Source organism: Monodon monoceros, unplaced genomic scaffold, assembly GCF_005190385.1.
Source record: "Monodon monoceros isolate NGI ecotype Baffin Bay Population unplaced genomic scaffold, NGI_Narwhal_1 Super_Scaffold_10, whole genome shotgun sequence".
In the NCBI taxonomy this organism is placed as follows: Eukaryota; Metazoa; Chordata; class Mammalia; order Artiodactyla; family Monodontidae; genus Monodon; species Monodon monoceros.
In genome coordinates, this window is record NW_021703766.1 from 28,201,921 (window position 1) to 28,228,490 (window position 26,570).

The 26,570-nt window shown below is 40.6% G+C and overlaps 1 protein-coding gene across 1 annotated transcript in view; it reads right to left on the reverse strand.

Annotated features, from left to right (window-relative positions):
• The window catches only part of CES5A (carboxylesterase 5A), a 270,897-nt gene that overhangs the window by 88,500 nt on the left and 155,827 nt on the right, over positions 1–26,570 (reverse strand). Inside the window, 1 exon segment of the mRNA XM_029203017.1 lies at positions 9,216–9,346. Within this exon segment, the coding sequence (XP_029058850.1) occupies positions 9,216–9,235 (20 nt within the window). The 5' untranslated portion in view covers positions 9,236–9,346.

The following is a 26,570-nucleotide window of genomic DNA, read 5'->3' on the forward strand; positions in this document are numbered from 1 at the left end:
GAACAGACCTTGAAAAGGCAGCTAAAGTAAGATAATGGTTTCAAGAAAATGCAGTCTATCAAAGGGACCATAAATGAAAGTGGGGTTAATGGTTAATGGTTATGCTGCTAAGGATCTAGGGAGCAGCTCCCAATTTAACACTAAGAAAACCTCCCAGGCACCTATTAGTGCCTGCTCCTGTTGCACCTCTCGACAACCCAATAAACTGGCAGGAATCAGTCTCCCCACTTCAGATGGAGATGTGGATCCTTGGAGATCGTAATATGAACCAGCAGGAAATGGCTTCTTAAGAGCATCCAAAGAGCCTGTCTGGTTTACAGATGAGGAAAACATGATCCAGAAACGGTGACACATTGAACCAAGGTTACACAGCTAGTAAGATGTCCAGCTGGAATTCAAACCTGAATTTGTCTGGTTCCAAGTCCAGTGCTCTTTACATGACAACTGTGCGATGATTTGGTCTGTGGTTTGCTCAGGTTCCCACAGTTAGTGGGTATTGGAGTGAAGACTTCAACCAGGTCTTCCAACTTCTGGTCCAGCCTCCTTCCCACTGCCTCCATGGGTCCTCAGTGAGAACCTTCACTCAGTCACCAACTCAGTCTCCCCCTTTTGCATCACCCTCATAGGTGGTCACTCCAGGACTGTCTCACAGGAGCTGGGAGTCGGTGGGTCCATGCAGGATCGGAGGTCCCGTGACTAAGCACTTGCTGGAAGGGTATGTCCTGATCTTTACAACACAACCAGGCTATGTTCTCAAACTGGGTCAGAACATTTGTTATTTCACATTAACTCTGAACACTCAGTAGAAGAGAAAAAGTGGGACACTTCAGAACTGGCTTTCCTCTGTGCCAACAAAGTGCCATTACTTTAACTTCGTTTGTGTGGTACAAATGAGGAGATAAATGTCATATTCCAGCCAGTCTATTAGTGGGTATCAACTGCAACATGGAAAGATTGTACAATCTGGCTGGGTAAGGAAAGGGGAAGAGCTGCACCCAAGGATTTCAGCTCTTAAATCCCTGCTGCCTGGGAAGATAAAAATGTATATGGTGCATTACACACCTACAGCCAGTTGCCTTTATATTTTTTTAATTACATACAAATTCTAGTTGGGTAACTTTGGGTATGTCCCTCAACCTCTTTGGGCCTCAATTTTCTCATCTGTAAAACTGAGACAATATCTGACCTCCTTGCTACACTACGGATTTTTGTGTGAGAATTAAATAAGAAAATGAATAGGAAATTGCAACTGTTCCACACATTATTAATTATGCATTATGCATCATGTACACTCAAAATAATTATGCACCTAAGTAATTTGGATGCATGTTAGAAGTGTGAAATTCAAAATAAAATATATTGCCTTTTCACATCCCTGATGTAACTAATCCTGTGAGATCCAACAGAAGGGAAGGAATCTTTAAACCTCCATTCTTTTGTTTTGTTTTAATAAATTTTTTAATTTTTGTTTTAATAAATTTTCATTGAAGTATAACATATCATATAGAAAACATCTGATTAATTTTCCAAAGTGAACATACTCACCATCAGCACCCAGATCAACAATTAGAATATTATCAGCCCCTCAGAAGCCCCCCTTATACTCCCTCTCACTCACTACTGCCTCTTCTTCCCCCAAAGTTGCCGTTACTCTGACTTCTAATATTATGGACTAAATTTGACAGTGTTTGAACTTTGATCACATAGTATTTACTCTTCGGGGTCTGGCTTCTTTCAACATTTTGTTGGTGGAATTCATCACACTGTTTTGTACAGCAGTAGCTTATTCATTTTCATTGCTGTATAGTATTCCATTATGTGAAAAGCCCTTTATTTATCCGTTCTACTGTTGATGGGCATGCGCACTGTTCTCAGTTTGGGGTTCACAGGTATATAGCTTTCTGTTGTAGGTATAACTGGGAGAGGAATGCTGCGTCACAGAGTAGTGAGTGTTCAACTTGATCGTATATTGGCAACCATTTTCTAAAGTAATTGTTCTAATCTGTACTCAGACCAGAAGCATATGAGAGTTTCAGTTGCTCTGCATCCTGACCAGCACTTGATTTTTTTAAATTGAGGTAACACTGGTTTATAACGTTATGTAACATTATATTCCAACTTCTGTATACACTATTACATACCACCAAAAGTTTAGTTTCCATCCATCGCTGTACAGTTGACCCCCTTTACCCATTTTGCCCTCTCCCCACCCCCACTTCCACTCTGGTAACCCCTACTCTGTTCTCTGTATCTATGTGTTTGCTTTTGTTTTGTTGTGTTTGTTCATTGATTTAGGTTTTTTTCTTTTTTTTTTTTTAATATTCTACATAGTGAAATCATATGGTATTTCTCTTTCTTTATCTGGGAGAGGTCCATCCATGTTGTCGTAAATGGCAAGATTTCATCTTTTTTATGGTTGGGTAGTATTCTATTGTGTGTGTGTGTGTGTGTATACCATATCTTCTTTATCCATTCATCCATCAAGGAGCACTTAGGTTGTTTCCATATCTTGGCTATTATAAATAATGCTGCAAGGAATATGGGGGTGCGTATATCTTTTCCAATTAGTGTTTTCATATTCTACAGGTAAATACCCAGAAGTGGAATAGCTGGATCATATGGTAGTTATTAAGTCTTATTATTTCAGCCATGTTGAAGGGTATAGAACAGTATCTCATTGTATTTTTAATTGTCCTTTCCAGATGACTAATGAAACTGAACACCTTGTCATGTGTTTCTTGGCCATTTGGATATGCATTTGCCTATTCAGGATATTTTAATATAAATGAACCATACCATACGTGGCCTTTTGTGATTGACTTCTTTCACTTAGCATAATGTTCTCAAGGTTCATGCATGTTGTACCACGTGTCTACTTTATTTCCCTTTATTGTTGAGTAATATTGTATTGTATAGATGTAATATTATATTGTATAGACATTTTATTTATCCATTCATCAGTTGATGGACATTTGAGTTTTTGTCACTTTTTGGATATTATGAATAATGCTGCTATGAACATGTGTGTACAAGTTTTTGCATGAACATGTTTTCATTTTTCTTGGATTTATACCTAGAATAGATTTGCTGGGTCATATAGTAACTCTTAAGTTTAATCTTTAGAGGAACCACCAGACTGCTTTCCAAAGTGGCCAAACCATTTTACATTCCCATCAGCATTGTATGAGAGATCCAATTTCTCCACATCCTCACCAACACTTATTAGCTGTCTTTTTTATTATAGTCATCCTGGTTAGTATAAGGTAGCATTTCATTGTGGTTTTGATTTACATTTCCCTTACGGCTAATGACATTGAACAGCTTTTCATGTACATATTGACCATTCATATATCTTCCTTGTAGAAATATCTGTTCAGATCCTTTGCCCATATTTTGTCTTTTTATTATTGAGTCGTAAGAGAGGAAAGCGTTTTTAAAATAACAGAAATTACCACTATATCTTTGTTAAGAGTTGCAAGTACTTTTTCCCAGTTTTTTGTTTCCTTACTTTTCCCCCGTTCAGAGTTTTTGAGTTTTTAATGAAATTTAATTTATCAATCTTTTCTTGTGTGGCTTCTAGATTTTGAACTGGAGTTTGAAAGGCCTCTCCCTCTCTAATGCTATAGGGAATTCTTCTATGTTTTCTTTGTGTACTTTTATAGTTTCATAAAGCCTGTGATACCTTTGAAATTTTTCTAAATGGCTATCCAGTTATTCCAACATCATTTCCTGAATTGTCCGTCCTTCATCCTATACTTTGGGATATCTTCTTTATCATATTCTGAATTGCCACAGTATTTGTATCTATTTCCAGATTTTCAGTTTTATTTCATGGGCATGTTTCATTGACTGCAACTACCTTGCTTTACTTATTGAGGCTTTATATGTTTTTATAAGTGGTAAGGTTAGTCATTTCTCTTATTTGTGAATATTTTTCTTACTATTCTAGTTTGTTTATTTTTTCAAGTGAACTTTGGAATAAGCTCATTTGATTAACAACAAAACTCTGTATATCGTATTATGATCATATTAAATATATAAATGAAATTAGGGAGAATTGAGACTTTTTTTTGAGAATTGACATTTTATTTGTAAGTTTTCCTATCCCTTTCAGGTTCTTATTTTATGTTTATATGTTGACCCTTCTTTTCTGATTATGTTATCTAATGATTTATCTATTTTATTGGTTAAAAAAACTAGATTTGGGATTAATTTATTAGTACTATTTATCTGTTTTCTAATTCATTACTTTCTACTTTTATCATTACTCATGACTTATTTCTGGTATCCTTCAATTTATTTTGGTATACTTTTTATAACTTATTGAGCATGATGCTTAACTCGCTTGTTTTTTGTTTTTTCTTTCGTTATTTAAGGCTATGATTTTCCTCGGTACATTGATTTACCTGTGTATTAGTTTCCCAGGGCTGCCGTAATAGCATACCATAAACTGGGTGGCTTAAACAACAGGAGTATATTGTCTCACGGTTCTGCAGGCAAGAAGTTGAAGATCAAGGTGTTGGTAGGATTAGTTCCTTCTGAAGCTGTGACAGAGAATAGTTCTATGCTTCTGCCCTAGCTTCTGGTAGTTTGCTGGCAATCTTTTGTATTCCTTGGCTTGTGGGAGCATCACCCCAATCTCTGCCTTTATTTTCACATAACTTCCTCCCTGTGCATGTCTTTGTGACCAAAGTTCCCCTTTTTATAAGGACACTAGTCATATTGATTTAGGGCCCACCTTAATGAACTCATTTTAACTTGATTACCTCTGTAAAGATCCCATCTCCAAATAAGGTCACATTCTGAGGTACCGGGAGTTAGGACTTCAACATATGATTGGAGGGTGGGACACGATTTAACACATAACAAACTATATCCCACCAATTCTGATAAAAAGTACTTTCATTACTGTTGTTTCCTAAGAGAGTCTTCCATTTCAGTTTTTATTTCCTCTTCGAGAGTTTAAGAGAGCCTTTAAAAATTTCCACATTGAAGGAGCTTTTCTACTTTCTATTTTGTTATCGGTGTTTAATGAATTATATAATATGTAATAAAATAGTTACAAAATGTTATCCAAACTACATCTAACTTTTAGAATTTATTGAAGATTTATTTATGGGTTAATATATGGTCAGTTTCCATGAAAATTCTCACAGATTTTGGGGGAAACAAAAAGTTTATTCTTTCGTTACATGGTTTAATCAGGTCTACCTCATTAGTTAGTTACTTAAGTATTCTATATCTTTATTTGTGTCCTCTTGGTCTATTCTTACAGAAGTAAATTATATTCCACTTCTACTTATGTATGACTGCCTATTTCTTGCATCTATTGTAACTTCTGCTTTATAAATATGGATACCATATTATTTGGTGTATCAATATTTACAAATGTCTTAGTCAAATTCATAAAAACAGAGTAGATTGGTGATTACCAGGCACTAGCGGGGGGTGGGGATGGGGAGATCAAAGGTAGAATTTTTTGGTATAAAACGAATAAGTTCTGGAGTTCTAATGAACAGCATGGTGACTATAGTTAACAATACTATATTGCATACTTGAAATTTGCTAAGAGAGTAGATATTAAATGTTCTCAGCACAAAAAAGTAACTATGTGAAGTGATAGATGTGTTAATTAACCTTACTGAAATAACCATTTCACATTATATATGCATATCAATCATCATGCCATATACCTTAAACTTACACAATGTTACTTGTCAATTATATCTCAGTAAAGCTGGAAAAAATATTGTCTTTACTGAATTATACCCCTTAGATTACAGTATACCCTTCTTTTTCATTTAATGATCTTTGTCCTGAATGCCACCGTATCTGTCCTGAACTCCACGTTATCTGATATTAAGATAGCAACCTTTGCTTTTCTTTGTGTTTACATTTCTCTGGTATATATTTGTTTTTCTGTGTCTTTGTTTTAGATGTATCTCTTACATATAACATAGAGTTGGGTTTTAGGTGTATCTCTTACATATAACATAGAGTTGGGTTCGCTTTGTGATCCATTCTGAAAATCATTTATCTCAATAAAAATATACTCTAGGGACTTCCCTGGTGGTACAGCGGTGAAGAATCTGCCTGCCAACTGACAAAGGATTAATCTCCAAAATTTACAAGCAGCTCATGCAGCTCAATATCATAAAAACAAACAACCCAATCCAAAAATGGGCAGAAGACCTAAATAGACATTTCTCCAAAGAAGATATACAGATTGCCAACAAACACATGAAAGAATGCTCAACATCATTAATCATTAGAGAAATGCAAATCAAAACTACAATGAGATATCGTCTCACACCAGTCAGAATGGGCATCATCAGAAAATCTACAAACAACAAATGCTGGAGAGGGTGTGGAGAAAAGGGAACCCTCTTGCACTGTTGGTGGGAATGTAAATTGATACAGCCACTATGGAGAAGAGTATGGAGGTTCCTTAAAAAACTAAAAACAGAACTACCATATGACCCAGAAATCCCACTACTGGGCATATACCCTGAGAAAACCATAATTCAAAAAGAGTCATGTACCACAATGTTCATGCAGCTCTATGTACAATAGCCAGGACATGGAAGCAACCTAAGTGTCCATTGACAGATGGATAAAGAAGATGTGGCACATATATACAATGGAATATTACTCAGCCATAAAAGGAAATGAAATTGAGTTATTTGTAGTGATGTGGATGGACCCGGAGTCTGTCATACAGAATGAAGTAAGTCAGAAAGAGAAAAACAAATACCGTATGCTAACACATATATATGGAATCTAAAAAAAAAAAAAAAATGGTCATGAAGAAAATAGGCACAGGATGGGAATAAAGACACAGACCTACTAGAGAATGGACTTGAGGACACGGGTAGGGGAGGGGTAAGCTGGGACAAAGTGAGAGAGTGGCATGTACATATATACACTACCAAATGTAAAACCAATAGCTAGTGGGAAGCAGCCACATAGCACAAGGAGATCAGCTCGGTGCTTTGTGACCACCTAGAGGGGTGAGATAGGGAGGGTAGGAGGCAGGGAGACACAAGAGGGAAGAGATATGGGAACATATGTATATGTATAGCTGATTCACTTTGTTATAAAGCACTTTCACTTTGTTATAAATTATATTTATAATTCACTTTGTTATAAATTATACGTACACACCATTGTAAAGCAATTATACTCCAATAAAGATGTTAAAAAAAAAAGACTTTAAAATGGGGAAAACAAAAAAAGGTAAAAAAAAAGAATCTGCCTGCCAGTGCAGTGGACACGGGTTCAAGCCCTGATCTGGGAAGATCCCACATGCTGCAAAGCAACAAAGCCCATGCGCCACAACTACTGAAGCCCACGTGCCTAGAGCCCAAGCTCTGCAACAAGAGGAGCCACCGCATTGAGAATCCTGCGCACCGCAATGAAGTGTAGCCCCCGTTCTCCACAAGTAGAGAAAGCCCACGCACAGAAATGAAGACCCAACGCAGCCAAAAATAAAAATAAATAAATAAATTTATTTTTAAAAATTACTCTAACAGGTCAAATATGCTTGGTCTTTGTACTATCATATTATTTGCACTATGTTGCTGTTGAATAGTTCTATTTTTTTAAATCTTTCATTATGTAGTCTATAGCTATTTTGTGTCTTCTTATTCTGATATTTAGGAAGATTTGTATTTTTGTTCTAACAGCTGCCTTTACAAGTACAGTATTATTTTAATGCCCTTAGCTCTCTATTTCCTTAATTAGTTCTTCACCATAAGCAATAATGGAATAATTGTATTTTCTCTTCCTTTCCCTGTCATGTTTCTTAGCTTTTCCACATAGCTCAGAGATGAGGCCACCATTGATAATCAGTAAGCATTGATTAACTGCTACTCTTTTCTAAAAACAAAACCCAACAAAACACACACTCAATGTCAAGAAAAAAATCTTCATTCTCTTTCTTCCTCTGCCTGGATATCCTATGCTGGTTTGTCTAGAACCAACCACTAGTCCTGTTTGAAAACATTCTCCCTGGACATGAAGACAGGAATCTGAACCTTGGAAAGAGAGAATCGTTGTGTCATTGTAGGAGCACCTGTCACACCCACATTCTCCTCTTTGATCCAGCTCCTGATTTCTCCATTGCCCAAGCTCTGGATACACATAAAACCAGTAATCAGTGGGAGAAACCAGGACTGGATCTCTACTAAGAAGCTGTTCCAGGGGCCTGGCCCTCATCGAGTGCAAAGGTTACAAGATCCAAAGGACTAGAGATACAAGTCAGGAAACAGATGTAAATTTTAGAGACACACCTGATTATCAGAATGAGTCCACAAACAATAAATGCTGGAAAGGGTGTGGAGAAAAGGGAACCCTCCTCCTATTGGTGGGAATGTAAATTGGTACAATCACTATGGAGAACAGTATGGAGGTTCCTTAAAAAACTAAAAATAGAGTTGCCATACGATCCGGCAATCCTACTCCTGGGCATATATCTGGAGAAAAACATTATTTGAAAAGATACATGCACCCCAGGGTTCACTGCAGCACTATTTACAATAGCCAAGACACGGAAGCAACCTAAATGTCCATCAACAGAGGAATGGATAAAGAAGATGTGGTACATATATACAACGGAATATCACTCAGCCATAAAAAAGAATGAAATAATGCCATTTGCAGCAACATGGATGGACCTAGAGATTATCATACTAAGAGAGAGAAAGACTAATATATCACTTATATGTAGAATCTAAAAAATATGATACAAATGAACTAATTTACAAAACAGAAACAGACTTACAGACTTTGAAAACAAACTTATGTTTACCAAAGGGGAAAGGTGAGGGGAGGGATAAATTAGGAGTTTGGGATTAACACATACACACTATTATACGTAAAATAGATAATCAACAAGGACCTACTGTATAGCACAGGGAACTCTACTCAATATTCTGTAATAACCTATACGGGAAAAGAATCTGAAAAAGAATGGATATATGTATATACATAATTGAATCACTTTGCTATACACCTGCAATGAACACAACATTGTAAATCAACTATACTCCAATATAAAATAAAAATTAAAAAAAAAAGAATGAGTCCAAAGGTCTACATGACCTACTGCACCTGCCTTACCTACATATAGGGTGACTGTTGGTCTTGGTGAACAGTTTTGCTTTATGCCTGTTGAGCCAAAGTATTTCAGTTTTGATAACAAATTATAGACTCACCCCGCCTCTAAACCACACATGTGATTGACGAAGGTGCCAGGTAGCCTCGGTCTTCATTTTCATGATAACTGGAAAGCATACATGATCTGCCACTGATTAGCTGCCTTTCTCACTAAGTTCAGTGTCCTTATCTGTAAAATAAAGACGAAAAGGGTATGAGTTCATTGAGCTCAAAAGTCTCTTTTGTTAGTACATCAGAAGTGTACTTTTACATAGTTTCACCAGTTTTCATTATGATCAAATTATTTGGGTCACGGCTATTTTCAGAGTCAGAATCAAAATGGACAGAAAAGTGATCAGTTGTGTGATTACGTGCCAACAACAAGCACCATTATTATTGCAAGAGATGTCCTGCCACTTTCTTTGAGGAAAAAAACGAAAGAAAATTAAACAGTTCTATTGATTTTTAGAGTTAGGTTCATGGAAAGGTCTTTTTCCACCAACGCAGGGATGTGTCCAAGGTATGTGGTGTCCCTGAGGATAGCAGGACCTGCTTGACAGGAACTAGGATTCAAGAGGAATGGCTCACGTGCTCACAAAAATCTCCAGCGTAAGAGTTTCAGGCAAAAGCCAATATGTGGAGGCTCTGAGGGCCTTAATTAAAAGGTCAATTAATTTTTTCCAAGGTAATTTTATAGTGTGTATTAAAAGAATTCATCATCGTTCTCTCCATTTGGGTGGAGTTCAAACCTACTGGAGCACAGGGTCCTGTGTCTAAGGAATGACAAGTAACAAAAGACATTAGACAAAGGTAAGTTACCCTGACAGACATCCTGGTCCATCCCCACCTCCAACCTCTTTTAGAATCTATCTTTAAATGGGAAAAGTCTAGCAATAAGACTCAGAGCTTTGGATTCCTCTGTTACTTTGGGAAATTTTTCTAAGTACTTCAAGTATACATCTCTTCCCTTTCCCTTACCTGGAATGAGTTGTTCATTTACCTAATCCCTCTCTAGATGCCCCCACTCCTCCAGACCAAGGATCAGCAAAGTTTTTCTGTAAAGGGCCAGGTACTAAATATTTTAGGTTTTGCAGGCCATATGATCTCTGTTGCAACTATTCAACTCTGCCGTTGAAGCCGTAGGTAATACCTAAACAAATGGGCCTGGCTGTATTTTAATATAATTGTATTTATGAACACTAAACTTGAATTTGAGTTTCATGTAATTTTTACAGGTCATGAAATACTCTTCTTTTGATTTTCTTTCAACCATTTGACAATATAAAAACCATTCCTAGCTTGCAGGTTGTATAAGAAACAGGGAGTGGGCCAAAATGGGCCCGTGGGCCATAGCTTGCCAACCCTTCCTCTATATCATGAACTTGAGGACAGGGATTCAATCATAATCATCTTGCTAACTCCTATGGTTTCACTCAGTGTCTGACACTTAAGAGACAGCGAAAACTGTGGAGGAAGAAGTAAGCAATGAAGACCATGGAAAAGACGGCAGATGCATCCATCACATACAACAAAATAAGCCCTTCACATTGTTCCGTATGGGTATTGGAAGGGAGGATGTGTGACAGCTAATAGTATTGCTTTGGAGTCAGAAGGACCTGGGTTTGATTTCCAGCTCCACCATTTCCTGGCTTGGGCCCAGACAAGTACTGAACATCAGGGTGCATATGTCTGTAAATAATAGAAAAACAACCAATGGTGGCTTGAACATTGCAGGTATCTATTGTCTCACTTATCAAGAAGCCTAGATATAGTGGTTCCAAGGCTGGTTGGTGGCTCAACAGTACCACTGAGGTCACACAGTTTTGTCTTCTGATCTCCTGAGCCACTGCTTTTCATCTACGTGTGTGTCACCTATGGTCACAAATGGCTGTCTGTTTTAAGCATATATACCATGTTCAAGCTGGTAATATGTGGACAGAGGAAGTGCCAACTCAGTCTCCTTTTATACTGCTATCAGGAGGCCACTGTCTGACCTAGAACACTCCAAGCAGATGTCATTTACGTTTTCCTTGTGTAGACCTGCGTTATGTGGCTACCCCTATTGCAAAGGAGGCCAGCCTTTACTGTGGGAAGCAAGGAGAGATGGAGTTGGGTGTGGCTTGGGGAGACCCTTAACAGAGTCCATTTCACAGACTGTTGCAAGGACAAGTGAAGTGATGTGTGAAAAGCATTGGCACATAAGTACTCAGTCAACTGCAGCTACTATTATCAGTAGGACTAACAATAGTTTCAAAATCCTAAAATATAATCCCTACACTGTCAGTATGAAAACTGTAATTTCTCAGATGAAGTTAGAAAGCCTTATACCCTGATTTCACAATATCCATAATTACATACACTTAAAGCAAATGAATATTGAATTGGAATAGAGTGTGTGTGTGTGTGTGTGTGTGTGTGTGTGTGTGTGTGTAACGGGCTATTGATTTATTTTATACTGTTCTATATATACATGGAACTATATATACACATATATACGCATTAAGCATAAATGAGAAAAACCTGGTGACGCTAGGTATGCTCCACATCCTGCATGTTAAATTAGATAACTCAGTCACTTTCCCTGGGCTTAAAACCTGAGTCATCTTTCCCTCTCTCTTTGCCTTTCCTGGTCAGTCAATAAGCCCTGTAGATTTTTCACTGCAATATGTCTCATATTTGTTCTCTACTTTCCAGGACCCAAGCACAACTTTTATCACCTCTTGTCCAGTTGACTCTTGCAATAGACTCCTAAATATTCTTCCATCTCTAGTTTTACCGCCCCCACCAAACCAATCCATTCCCTCCTTCTTGCCAGAGTTATCTCCCTGAAGCAAAGCTCTGGCCATGTCATTTTCTTCCTCAAAAACTTTCAATGGTTTCCTAATGCCTACAAAGGTCAAACTCCTTGTTATTCAAGGTGTTCCTGACCTGCCCCCAACCTCCTGTTCTGTCTTCTCTTCTCATTCAGATGCACAGTCCAGCTCATTTAGAACTTGCTCTCTGGTCTCTGAACCATCCCCTCCCTCATTTTCTACATGCATCGTAGCTCACACTGATCCATCTCTGCTTTTCTAGATCCCACCTTATAGGGATGACGGGTAATTTCCATTTTAAGTTACAATGGAACTCTGCTTATGGATGACTGCAAGAAGCCCGGAATTTTATGGATTACAATTTGTGCAAAACTATCTGATTAAATCAATGAAACAGTCAATAATTGCCTCTGATGTTTTGCTAGTCCCAGGACATTCAAATGTGCTGACAATTGACAATTTAAAATTGAAATGCCCCATCAAGTGAGTTGGGAAGGAGACAACTGATTCAGGCCAGCAGGCTCAGCATCTGGATTGGACCACGGTAGGGCCCAGTTGGAGCTCAGCTTGGTTCTCCCCCACCCCCTCTTTATAGAGATGTCAGAAGGCTTTCGTATAGCAGAGGGTTGGTGTATTCTGTTCTGGTCCAAAGCAGGAAGGGAGCCATTGCATTTGATGCCAGGTGCTGTGATGAATGTGCCATTTTTTGTCTAGTTAACTCTCCCAATAGCTCTGTGAGGTAGGCATTCTCATTATCTCTATTTTCAAGTGGAGATGAAAGATCCAAAAATGAGTAAATTCTTAAGGTCACAATGCTAGGATTTAAAACCAAGTCTGTCTGACTCCAACATTTTTTTGTAGTTATCTAAGATCACACAGCACGTAAGTGACTAAATTTGGATCAGCTTCCATCAGGATGCCACAGAATACATTTGTGCAGCGGACAAGAAGCTGGGCCAGATGAACTCTGGAAATCTCTCCCAGTGAGAGGATTCTAAGAGTCCATGCCCATGAAATGGGCAATTAGACGAGGGCCCCTCCTTACTCCGGCTGTTAGAGGACTTTTCTTCATTCAGGTCTGGATATAAAATTCAAACAGAAGAGCTCAGCCATAACCCTTCATATGACTTGAATTTCAACATATTTTTTTCATCATCAACCTCACTCCCATATTTCAGCAATGCCGCTCCCTAAATTTTCCCCATGATGTATTGTTTCATTTTTGTATGACTAGTCCTTAAAACCAGACCACAAAAGCTAGACGGTAGTAATCAGTTCTTTTCCTCTTTCTGAGCATGTGTAACTCCAGCTTTTCCTATGTAAAAGACCACCATATAACTTAGTAGGTAAGAGAGTGGCTAGAGTTTGGCTGTTCTAGACTAGGTTCACCTAGGTTTGACTCCAGGCCATGGATTAGATTCAGGTCTGTTTCACATAGTTCTCACTCTTCTGGGACCAGCCTCTGGGGCATGTCTTCCTTATGGCAATGGAGGAAGCACAAAAGAGGGTAAACCCAGTCACCCAAGACATTTCAAGCCTCTTCTTGAATCACATCCTCTAACTTCCCAATGGCCAAAAAGTTAGGTGGACAATCCCAGAGTCAAGAAATGGAGAATTTCACTCTGTCCATCATGAAGCCATGGCAAAGGTATGGATGTCTGCTACAGGGGTGTAAAAATTTGGGACCAATAATTCAAACCACCACACCATTCAACCAAACAGGCACTGATCTCCTACTATCCACTGGGTTGTGTTTTCATCAACAACATAAAATATTGGAACCACACTATAGACACAAGTTAGGCACTTGGGTTACCAAGATATTCAAGTCATGTTCCTGGTCCCTGTGAGCTCAAGGTCAAGAGGAGAAGAAAGAAAAGAAAAGCTAAAATTTATTCAGTACTTACTGTGTCCTAGGCACTGTGCTAAGTAAGACCTTTGACACACTTAAATTATACACAGACCTCCCAACAATCCTGTGATAGGTCTTAATAGCCATATTTTGCAGATCATAAGACTGAGGCCCAAAGAAGTTAATATAACTTGTTAAAAGCCACACAGTAGAAAGCCGAAGAGCTAGGATTCGAATCTAGATATAACCCCCAAATCCATGCCCAGACAATTACAATGTCGCAATAAGTAGCATACTGAAGAAGCATCAGCAGAGGACTGTGGGAGCAAGGGGGAGGGGGGAGAGATCAGGTGAGCTTTCACACAGAAGGTAGCAAATGAGCTGGGTCTTGAAGCATAAGCAGAAGTCCACCAGGAGTTTGGGTTGGTGGAAAGCATGTGCAATGGTCTGATGAGAGAGCTGGGCACTTTCTAGAAGAGTTGAGGGCTGTGTGTTGTTGGAGTGTAGAGATGGTGGTAGGAAGTGTGAGAAATGAAAGGGAAGGAGGAGGCTGTGGTGGGTGATGGAGAGGAGAGCTCTGTATACCAGGCAGGAGCTCTGGCTTTGCCTTAGGGACTGGGGAGCCTTGGGCAAGATGTGGTCTGATTGAAATTGAGTTCCAGAAAGAACAGTTTGAAGGCAAAGTGGAGAAGACAGGCTTGAGCATGGAAGCCAAGGGACTAATCACAAAGCCTTCAGGGCAAGCAGATACTGCCACCCCAAGAAGCAGACCAGACAGGCCCATGCAGACTGGAGAGTGCAGGCTGAGGCTGAAGTGGAGCTAGCTACCCCTGCTCAGCTCCAGAAGATGCTGCCATGCGGGAGAGTGGGTTCAGAAATACAGATGTTTTTAATCTCTAAATTAAAAATATATGTATCTTGATTTTTAAAATCTGGTATTCCTTTCGACCCCTTGCTATACAAGCACTAACTATTCATACTCAGGAACCAAATGCAGAATCCCTGGCTCCCCTGCACTCACTGTACTTGAACTCTCATTGCCTGAAATCAGAGATGGACAGATTCAGGCAGTGCAGGACATTTGTGTTAGCAACCCATTTACGCATTTAAAAAATACTTGTCCATGTATACACACACACATGCAATATACATGTGTATATACACACATACATGTACACATGCATGTGAATGCGTGTCTATAAATGCATGTGTGCATATATGCATCAAATTTGGCACACAGCTGCTTCCATCACTACAGCCACAGACCACACTCTAGCTCAGAGCCACACCGACTGCCCAGGAGCTGTGGGTTTCTTCACTCTCACACATTCTTTTGTGGAAACAGATAAAGGAGCCATTCACAACCTGTGGTCAAATACTAGCCTCTTCTCTAGGCTTTCTCCCTTTACTTGATACCCAAGACCCCAGAATCGTCCCCAGGAAGGTGGCCAGGGAATTGAGTTGCGCAGCTTCAGTCTTCAAAAGCAAGAGATGGACTTTGGGAGTTTGATCCAACAGCCAAAAGTATAAGACACGAAGGAGGCGGAACACCTTCTGTATGCTTCAGCCATGATTTAGTGGCTGAACCCCTTAGCCCTTGTGTTGTCTGTTTTGACTACTACTTATAATCTGCTATATCTCCCTATTGTTTGGATGGAAGGGTTGGGGTCTCAATCTCTCTCTCTCTCTCTCCCGCAAGTTTTCTATGACTATCTCCCTGAGTGCAAAATGCCTACTCACTTACATGGCTTCAATTCTTCATCTTCTTTTTGATTTCCTCCCATTTCCTCCTACATCTGCTTCTTTGTAATTTAGCTACAAATACTTTTGGGCAGTTTCTTAATTATTTAACACATTTGCAATCAATTTCCCGGGCCTGATGAGCGTGCCACCCAGGATACCTGAGAGCTCTCTGAGAAGTCAGGACTCTCACCTTCCCCACCAGCCCTGGTCCTCAGGGGTTTAACATCCAATGGTTCTCTCATCACCTGGCCCTATAATTCACCAGTCTGATTTATCATACTTGGCTGAGGGCCTAGGACCTAGGTTCAGAGCAGGTTTCCGGCTGTATACTTTGAAATTCAATGGCACATCTCTGATTCAGGGCTTCTTATTTTATGGATGGCAGCAGAAATCCAAACATCCTCTCTTCTACTTGATTTTGTGAGTATCTTGATGTATTACTAACAAGAGTTTAAATTCTTAGAAATTTAATTATTTTAAAAAATCTTGACTTCAGACAATTTCTGGAGCAGGTAGATTAAGCCAACAAATATTTGTTGTATACTTACTATGTGTGAGATGATAGTCTGGAGCAGGTTGGGGGCAAATTATGGCCCATGGGTTTTTGGAAATAAAGTTGTGTTGGAACACAGCCACATCCATTCACTTATGTATCGTCCATGGTGGCTTTCAAGCCAAAATGCCAGAGTTAAGTACTTACAATAAAGATCATATAGCCTGCAAAGCCTAAAACATTTATTATCCAGCCCTGGTCTAGACACTGGACAGTTGGCTGCAAGCTGTCTGAAGGATCTTACTGGTTCTTGTGGCATTCACTGCAAACACTGGTGACTCCTAAATCTATAGCTCTATTTGGACCTCTCTCCCAACTCCCAGAGTCACATTTGCAACACTTTTTAGACATCACCACCTGCTATCCCAATATTCTACTGGTTTCTCAAGCCCAGCCTCCCCATGTGAACCTCTCTTCCTATGGTGTCACCACCAACAGATCCTGTGTCTCAGTCACCTGGGAGCCACTCCTGGATCCTCCCTGTCCCTTAGCTTCACATGTAACTACCATGACTCCTCCTATATATCTCCATATCTGTCCCCCTTATGTCATCCTTGCTGCCACAGCTCCCTTTGTCTCCTGCCTGGAGCAGAAGTCTCCCCTGCCCACCCCTGGGCTCACCTCACAACACAGGGATGAGGATCAGCCAAGCTGAGGTACAAAAGAAGCACACGATACACAACTTTTCATATGATTTGGGAGAACAACCCTTATGGTTCAAAAATAACAATAGCCAACACTTACAGAGCACTTACTACATTTTAGGTGCCGTTCTAGGTAATTTATGTACTCCAACACCTTTGATACACATAACAACCCTATGAGGTAGACACTTTTACTATCACATACCCATCTGACAGATGGGGACACTGAGGCTTGATGAAATTGAATAACTTGTGTAAGGTCACAAGCAAGCAAGGGTAGGAGCGGGGATGTAAACCCAGAAAGTCTGGCTCCAGTGTCCATGCTCTTAACCACTGTGTTACACTGCCTCTGCTGAGCCCAAAGCTTTATTTATCTTGCCAGGGTCAACAACATGGAACCCGAAGTCAGTCTGGGTGACAGCTTCCTTACAGCCTGAATGATTCCTAAGAAAAATGTAGATAATTCTTGCCCAAAGGATCTTACATTGGTACTCCAGGAGAAGGGCTGCCCAAACACCAGGCCTCTCCCTCCACTGTCAGGAATGGTGCCCAGGGGCTCATGAAACCCCAGAGCTTCATTTGTGAGAGAACAGGATTTCAGAATTGGCTAGAATTGTTAGGACAATTACAACCCTTAAGCAGACTTTCTCCTGCATTTATCTGAGATAAAATCCATTACCAAATTGTCTTTCTGCTCCTCAATCTGTCACTCTTCAAGCTTTTATCATGAATAGCAACACTTAAATATTCAGCAAGTGCCCTGCAGAGCACTAAATACCAAAAGCACACATAAAAGGTCATGGTCTCAATCCCCTCCCCACTCCCAGGAATTTACAGTTTAAGAGGCAAGACCCCAAAGCTGAACCTCAGAGGATGTGGCCTAAAAATGTAGAAAGGAATTATTTCTTGCCCTGTTTTTTCAATTTTGACTTTCACCTGTCTTTGCTGGGTATTGCCAAGAGGAAAAGGCAGGTAAAGTGGCATATTTAATTCATCTGAACAAAACATATTAAGAATCTACTCTGTCCAAAGCTTTGTGCTTGGCACAGAATGTGATACACAGGAGTGCCAAATAATTCCTACCTTCAAGAAGTTTCTATCGAGCAGTGGGATGAGTTATATAGCTACATAAATATAGTACTACATTACTGCCCCCAAAAGGTATACATATGGGAAATAATAGTTAATGCTACTCATTGGGCCCCTGCGGTATGTCAGGAACTATGTTCAGTGCTGCAAGCCTTCTGATATCTCAAAAAATCTTCACGATAGCCCTGCAAGGCTGGTATATTATTAGCCCCATTTTACAACCGAGAAAATTGAGGCTAAGAGAAGTGTCCTGCCCTAGAAGTAGAAGAGCTGGGATTTAAACCCAAGTCATTCAGACTCCAAAGCCCATAGCAGAGGCACTGTTTAAGCGCCTTTTTGCCCCAAACAGTGAATAGAATGTTAATAAGGATGATATGGGCCAGTGCATCCCAAGCAGAGAGAAGAATATGAGGGAGAGCCCAGAGGCAGAGGACTGTAAGGTATGTGCCTCGGGTGGAAGGATAAGGGAATACAGTGGATGTAAATCATAAAGGCAGGTTGTGGTTTTGACTGGATATTATGAAGGTTCTATCACTTGGTGGCTTCTGGCTAACCAGATGGTGGCTTCTCCACAGGACATCATACTTTAGGACATAAAAACAGCCTCAGAAAGCTCTCTGACTTTTTCTGATTTTAAGCCAAATCATGTCCATCTCCTTCAGCATTGTTCCTATAACCGTTTTTATCACAACTAAATCTTCAGCAATTTTGGGCGAAGCAAACATGGGCTTCCAGGATGGATCACTTGTCCTTGCAATGGGCCTTCATGCTCTGGTGACAGAGATAGCTGGGACTTGGCTGGCCTCCAGCTAATCACTTCTCCCTCTTAGAGAAGTAGTTCTTGCCTTGCATCTCTGCGTCATCAAAGGAGAATGGAATCGGTTTGTGGGCATTCTGTTGGGATTGGTCTGTGGCATGTTGCATTAGTGTTTCAAGTACGGCCTTCAAAAAGTATGTTTCCATTTGTTGTACTTTATCATAATCAGAGACTGATAGCTTCAAACGAAAGAAAGAACAGGGCCTGGATTCTACTTACTGGATAAAAAGGAGACAAGCAAGGGGAAGGGCAAGAGGCAAATTGTGGAAGAGACGCACATTTTCAATAACAATACCCATTTCAGCAGATGATGTTCGGATGATGTCTGATGACCAGGAAGACTCAGGGTCATTGGGAAGAACGAGCATGAATTGACCAAATTTCCACACAAGAGAGACCTCAAAGGTCAAAAGACTCCGATTAGAATCATAGCTGGAAGGAAGAATGAGGATCAGCCCCCTCATTTTAAAATTGGAGCAGCTAAAGCCCGGGGGTGGGGGTGGGGGGAGGTGCAAAGACTTAGCTGACCTGAGGTCACACAGATGGTTAGCAATGGGACAAGATTTGAAGTATCTTGCTTTCCAGTCCAGGGTCTGTTTATGACATCGTGCTGCCCTCTAGGAGAATGTGACTATGAGTAAATAGTAAATGTTTTAAGATGTCAGAAACCTGGATGTGGGTGTGAAAGGCCAAGGATGGCTTCAAGGAGGACATGAAATGATGTGAAATGGGATTTAAATGGGTGGAGAGCAGAGGGCATTGTAGCTGGAGGGGGATGCCCTCTACCTGCCCAGAATGTGCCAAGCCTGGCATCTCAGTATCAGGAAGAGAAGTAAGCAGATTCTTGTGGCGAAAAATTGCTACAGCAGTAAAATTAAATCCCCTTTCCAGAAGAAATGGAAACCTTTGTAAGAGATGAGAAATCTAAACCTTTGTGCTCTAGCTTAACTGATTTAAGAAACCAGCAGCTCCTTGCAAGGCTGAAGAGAGAAGGAGGAAAATACTTGGCTTGCGTCCCCACTTAAAGGAAGGGTATTTCCTGCTGGCAGCTACAAACATTTATGAAGCACCCCTAGGGCTTCATCCCAAGTAGGGAAGCCAGGTCACAGATAGCCCCCCAGAGCCTGGAGGTGCCAGGTTCAGCTTCCCTGGAGCCTCACCTATTCACCAATGGGTGACAGGACCACAAGAGACCTGAGTCACCCTTGCTAATCATGTTCAGTTCATTGGCCCATAACAAATCTCCCTCAGCTGGAATGGGATACCGCCTCTAAAACAATAGCACAGGGAACTCTACTCAATACTCTTTAATAGCCTATATGGGAAAAGAATCTAAAAAAGAGTGGATATATGTATATGTATAACTGATTCACTTTGCTGTACACCTGAAACTAACACAACATTGTAAATCAACTATACTCCAATAAAAATTTTAAAAAACCACAACCAAAAACAATGCAGGCAAAGACAGCAGCTAACATGGAGGAGCATTTATACAATGAGTCTGGAATGAAAAGTATAGAACCCATTCCCAAAGCAGGATGACAACAGCGATGTAAAACATACATAACGAGGAATTAAGACTGGAAAGAAAAACGAACATCATTGTGTCCAGTTGGTAGGATTATGGGTGCTTTTATAAATCTTTTAAAATAATCTTCATTATAATTACATGTGATTTAAATAATAAATAAATACATTTTGCAATACTTTTATCAACTGTGCTTGCATTTCTCTCCAACCCACCCCCAGCATACATGGAGCCAGTAAAGGAAGTAGGCAACATTTTTCTTCAGCACTCACCGCCCCCCCAATACCCTCTCCCTAATATCCTCATTTTATACCCTGTATTATCTCTCCCAGGACTGATTCCTTAACCATTATCACAAATGCCTGACTTCTCCCTCTCATTCTTCCTGCCACCTACCTTTCCAAAATATTTCCTAGTATTGAAGCTGTCCCCAGAGTTTAGCAGTGCGGTAGTTAACCTGATGAAGGAAGGTGCTCATAGAGGTAGGTTGCTCTCTGGGATAATATATTTGCTTAATAGCTGGATAGTCTCCAAAGACAGACACTGTCAGTGCTTTCCCTCTCTGCACACACACTACTCCTGCTCCTTATAATTGGGCTGGCCTTACTGACTTGCTTGACCAATAAAATAAAGTGGAAATAACATTCTGGGTTTCTGAGACCAGGTCATAAGAAACCTTGCAGCTTCCTCCTGGCTCTCTTGGAATTCTCAGTCTTAGGATGCTGTCTTCTGGCAATCAGCTGCCATGTTGTAAGAAGTCCAAGCCACATGGAGAGGCTAAGTGCAGATGGTCCAGCCTACTCAATAAGTATAGATGGTCTAGCACCTAGCACCAACTGCCAGCCGTGGTGAGTGCACCATTCTGGACATCCAGCCCTGTCAAGCCTTCAGATGACTGCAGATGACTGCAACCTCAGCCTGCATAGGACTAAAACTGTGTGAGACCTCAAGTAAAAAACACCCAGCTGATATCATTCAGTCCACATAACCAACAGAGATAATAACTTGATGCTTTAAGACACCAATTTTGACGGTGGTTTTTTAATGTAGCAATAGATAAGGAGCACATTTTTAAATAGTTTTTTTTTAAGTGGGATGACAAAATTTCAGTTTCTGTGGTCCTCGATTGAAAGATTCTCAGAAGGATTGCTTTTCTGCTCAATCATTTCTTTAATCATTCATTCATTCATTCACCCAACTTACACATAATGAAGAACATGTCTGTATACAGCACTGTGCCAGGTGCCAAGGAGCACAGCAAAGGCATCAGAAACAGCCGTGTAAAAACTGTATTTCATCAAAGGCATTGACATGTTATATAAAAGTGGTACAGTTACTTGAATTTAGATGGGCCAGGTGGATAAGATTTGAATATTTGCATATCTGGTGCAAGGGCATTGAAGAAAATGAGAATAATATGATCAAGGCCACTGAATCAAGACAGCAGGGAGTAAGCAAGGGATGCAAAAGAAAGCCCTCCAGTTTGATTACAAGGTAAGGAGCCCTAATGAGGATGGTGGTCAATAGGGCTGGTTGGGAAGTTTGGGACCTGGACCTTGAGCAGGTCTCCCAGGGTGGCTGCCCTCTGAGCCACACTATCAATATGCTCCTGAAGGCCAAGGTCAATGTGATCTATGTTCTCTGCCACAGATCAGTCACTGATTGCTTTGCTGAGAGACTAGAGCCTAAGAATGCAAGAATCAACTCTAAACAAATCCCCAAAGAATTCAAACTGCCCATCTTTCTATATATAAAGTGTGGCCCCCATTGCATTTATGAGCTGTAGCAAAGTCCACACATTCACCATCCATTAATACTGATGATGGGCCCATGAAGATGCTATTAGGTGGGAGAACATGATAATAGCTCAGAGTTAATGACTGAAAGAATCAATCCCATTTCAGCCTCTAGGGAAGGGCTGAAGTTGGAGCTAGACAAGGATTACAGGCATTGCCCCCAAAGTATTAGCTGACCTGGATTCCTAACTCCGCTGGTAACTTGCAATGCAATCTCATGTAAGTCACTATTCCTCACTGAACCTCAGTTTCTCCACCTGCACAATGCAGAGTATCTCTGAGGTTGCTTTAATCATGATTATTCATGATTCTAAGGGAGAGAGACATGTTACATGAAAGGGAGAAAAGGGGTGAAGTAGGATCTGACACTCACACTTCTGCCATCAACTCTAAACACATCCATGGAATTCTGACCAAGTCCTAATGGCATCAGTGTTTGGCTGGTGCAGTGCAAGACTTAGTGTTTGGCTGGTGCAGTGCATGACTTAGTGCTTGGCTGAGAGTAAGATTAAACCTCAGATTCCCAGACAGTTGACTTTTCCCCAGGGCATGTGGAGACCATGATCCCAAGTTTCTCCCTGTACATCTCATTCTGGAGGTCAGCTCCATTATTGCATGCTTAAATGTAATGCATTTACGTTTAGCCTCATGAATAAAACACTGTCATAATTCACTAGTAGAGGGGACATTCTCATCAGATTTTATTCTCTGCCTTCTCAGGAATGTAATGTAACTTCTTTTCACTGCACCATAAACTTACTTCAGTGAGTTGAAAAAGCAGCTTCTTGTCAATATTTAAGTGGTTCACTAAGAGCTTATGTTTTACTACAGACAATCCCCAATTTATGATGGTCCAACCTGTGAGTTTTTTGACTTTACATTGGTTGCAAAAGCAATACACATTCAGTAGAAACCAGATGGCGAATTTTGAATTTTGATCTTTTCCCAGGCTAGTGGTATGCTGTAGGATGCTTTCTCGTAATGCTGGGCAGAGGCAGCAAGCCACAGCTCCCAGTCAGCCACGCAATCATGAGGGTAAATGATCCACCCGCTTACAACCATTCTGCACCCAGACAACTATTCTGCTTTCCACTTTCAGTACACTGTTCAATAAATTACATGAGCTAGTCAATACTTTATTTTGAAATAGGCTTGTGTTAGATGATTTTGCCCAACTGTAGGCTAACGTAAGCATTCTGAACACGTTTAAGGTAGCCGAGGTGTATTAAATGCATTTTTGACTTAAGATATATTTAACTTACAATGGATTTATCAGGATGTAACCCCATATTAAGTCCAGTAACATGTGTATAAGCAAGAAGTCATGAAGTTCTTGATAAAATGAATTACTAGTTCACTGACTTGCAAAATGAGCACTCTCAGTTCTTTAATTTGAGGAAACAGTAGCAGTTTTATTTAAGATCACATGAAACTTCACGACAACACAGGTCCCAATATCCCCAGGTTTCAAAACTGAGATGCACTTTCCTATACACCAACAAGGAATCCTCAGGGGCTGAGGTGAAAATAGAGGGGCACCGTTTGTTAGCACTAGGATATGGTCTACCCAGGCTGCTTCAGAAGTGATGCTCCCTTCACCATCTTTGTGGGTTGCCATCCTCACCTTTGTCAGCAGAGTTAGCACCACGTACCATATTCTTCTCTTTCCAAGTAACCGGGTAGGATTCAGAGGAAAAAATGAAGGGTGTGGGCTTCCCTGGTGGCGCAGTGGTTGAGAGTCCTCCTGCCGATACAGGGGACACGGGTTCGGGCCCCGGTCCGGGAAGATCCCACATGCCACGGAGCAGCTGGGCCCGTGAGCCATGGCTGCTGAGCCTGCACGTCCAGAGCCTGTGCTCCACAATGGGAGAGGCCACAACAGTGAGATGCCCGCGTACCGAAAAAAATTTAAAAATGAAGGGTGTAACTAGGACCCCCACTCCTCACCAGTTCTGACATGCAGGAAATAGTGGTGAAATGGGTCATCCAAGCAAAGTTTACTTTGGATTCCTCACCTTGATGTATTCCCTGATGTATGTCCAAAAGCTGTCTCTTCCTTTCTCCTTTGAATGGGTGAGACCTTGGGTAAGCAAGGGTAGGGCTTTGTTTGGAGGAAAGACAACTATGTAGAAGAAGGACAGCCTAATGCCTTGTCCCCAAAATCAAGAGAGAGTTCCAAGAATCAAGAAATAGTGGCTAAGGGAAACCTTCAAGATGGCGGAAGATTAAGACATGGAGATCACCTTCCTCCCCACAAATACATCAGAAATACATCTACATGTGGAACAAGTCCTACAGAACGCCTACTGAATGCTGGCAAAAGACCTCAGACCTCCCAAAAGGCAAGAAACTCCCCACATACCTGGCCGTGTGTATGACAGGGTCTTGGTGCTCCAGCCAGGTGTCAGGCCTGTGCCTCTGAGGTGGGAGAGCCGAGTTCAGGACATTGGTTCACAAGAGACCTCCCAGCTCCATGTAATATCAAATGGAAAAAGTCTCCCAGAGATCTCCATCTCAACGCCAAGACCTAGCTCCACTCAACGACCAGCAAGTTACAGTGCTGGACACCCTAGGCCAGCTAGCAAGACAGGAACACAACCCCACCCATTAGCAGAAAGGCTGCCTAAAATCATAATAAGGTCACAGACACCCAAAAACACACCACCGGACATGGACCTGCCCACCAGAAAGAAAAGATCCAGCCTCATCCACCAGAACACAGGCACTAGTCTGCTCCACCGGGAAGGCTACACAACCCACTGAACCAACCTTAGCCACAGGGGGCAGACACCAAAAACAATGGGAACTACGAACCTGCAGCCTGTGAAAAGGAGACCCCAAACACAGTAAGTTAAGCAAAATGATAAGACAGGGAAACACACAGCAGATGAAGGAGCAAGGTAAAAACCCACCAGACCAAACAAATGAAGAGGAAATAGGCAGTCTACCTGAAAAAGAATTCAGAGTAATGACAGTAAAGATGATTCAAAATCTTGCAAATAGAATGGAGAAAATACAAGAAACATTTAACAAGGACCTAGAAGAAATAAAGAGCAAATGAACAGTGATGAACAAAACAATAAATGAAATTAAAAATGCTCTAGAAGGGGCTTCCCTGGTGGCGCAGTGGTTGAGAATCCGCCTGCCAATGCAGGGGACACGGGTTCGTGCCCCGGTCCGGGAAGGTCCCACATGCCGCGGAGCAGCTGGGCCTGTGAGCCATGGCTGCTGAGCCTGCACACCTGGAGCCTGTGCTCCACAACGGGAGAGGCCACAACAGTGAGAGGCCCGTGTACCATAAAAAAAAAAAAAAATTCTCTAGAAGGAATCAATAGCAGAATAACTGAGGCAGAAGAAGGGATAAGTGACCTGGAAGATAAAATAGTGGAAATAACTACTGCAGAACAGAATAAAGAATAAAGAATGAAAAGAATTGAAGATAGTCTCAGAGACCTCTGGGACAACATTAAATGTACCAACATTCGAATTACAGGGGTTCCAGAAGAAGAAGAGAAAAAGAAAGGGACTGAGAAAATATTTGAAGAGATTATAGCTGAAAACTTCCCTAATATGAGAAAGGAAATAGTTAATCAAGTCCACAAAGCACAGAGAGTCCCATACAGGATAAATCCAAGGAGAAATATGCCAAGACACATATTAATCAAACTATCAAAAATTAAATACAAAGAAAAAAATATTAAAAGCAGCAAGGGAAAAACAACAAATAACATACAAGGGAATCCCCTATAAGGTTAACAGCTGATCGTTCAGCAGAAACACTGCAAGCCAGAAAGGAGTGGCAGGACATATTTAAAGTGATGAAAGGGAAAAAGCTACAATCAAGATTACTCTACCCAGCAGGGATCTCATTCAGATTTGACGGAGAAATTAAAACCTTTACAGACAAGCAAAAGCTAAGAGAACTCAGCACCACCAAACCAGCATTACAACAAATGCTAAAGGAACTTCTCTCGGCAGGAGACACAAGAGAAGGAAAAGACCTACAAGAACAAACCCAAAACAATTAAGAAAATGGTAATAGGAACATACATATCAATAATTACCTTAAATGTAAATGGATTAAATGCTCCAACCAAAAGACATGGACTGGCTGAATGGATACAAAAACAAGACCTGTATGTATGCTGTCTACAAGAGGTCCACTTCAGACCTAGGGACGCATACAGACTGAAAGTAAGGGGATGGGAAAAGATATTCTATGCAAATGGAAATCAAAAGAAAGCTGGAGTAGCAATTCTGATATCAGACAAAATAGACTTTAAAACAAAGACTATCATAAGAGACAAAGAAGGACACTACATAATCATCAAGGGATCAATCCAAGAAGAAGATACAACAATTGAAGATGCAACAATTGTAAATATTTATGCACTCAACATAGGAGCACCTCAATACATAAGGCAAATGCTAACAGCCATAAAAGGGGAAATCAACAGTAACACAATCATAGTATGGGACTTTAACACCCCACTATCACCAATCGACAGATCATCCAAAAAGAAAATAAATAAGGAAACACAAGCTTTAAATGATACATTAAACAAGATGGACTTAA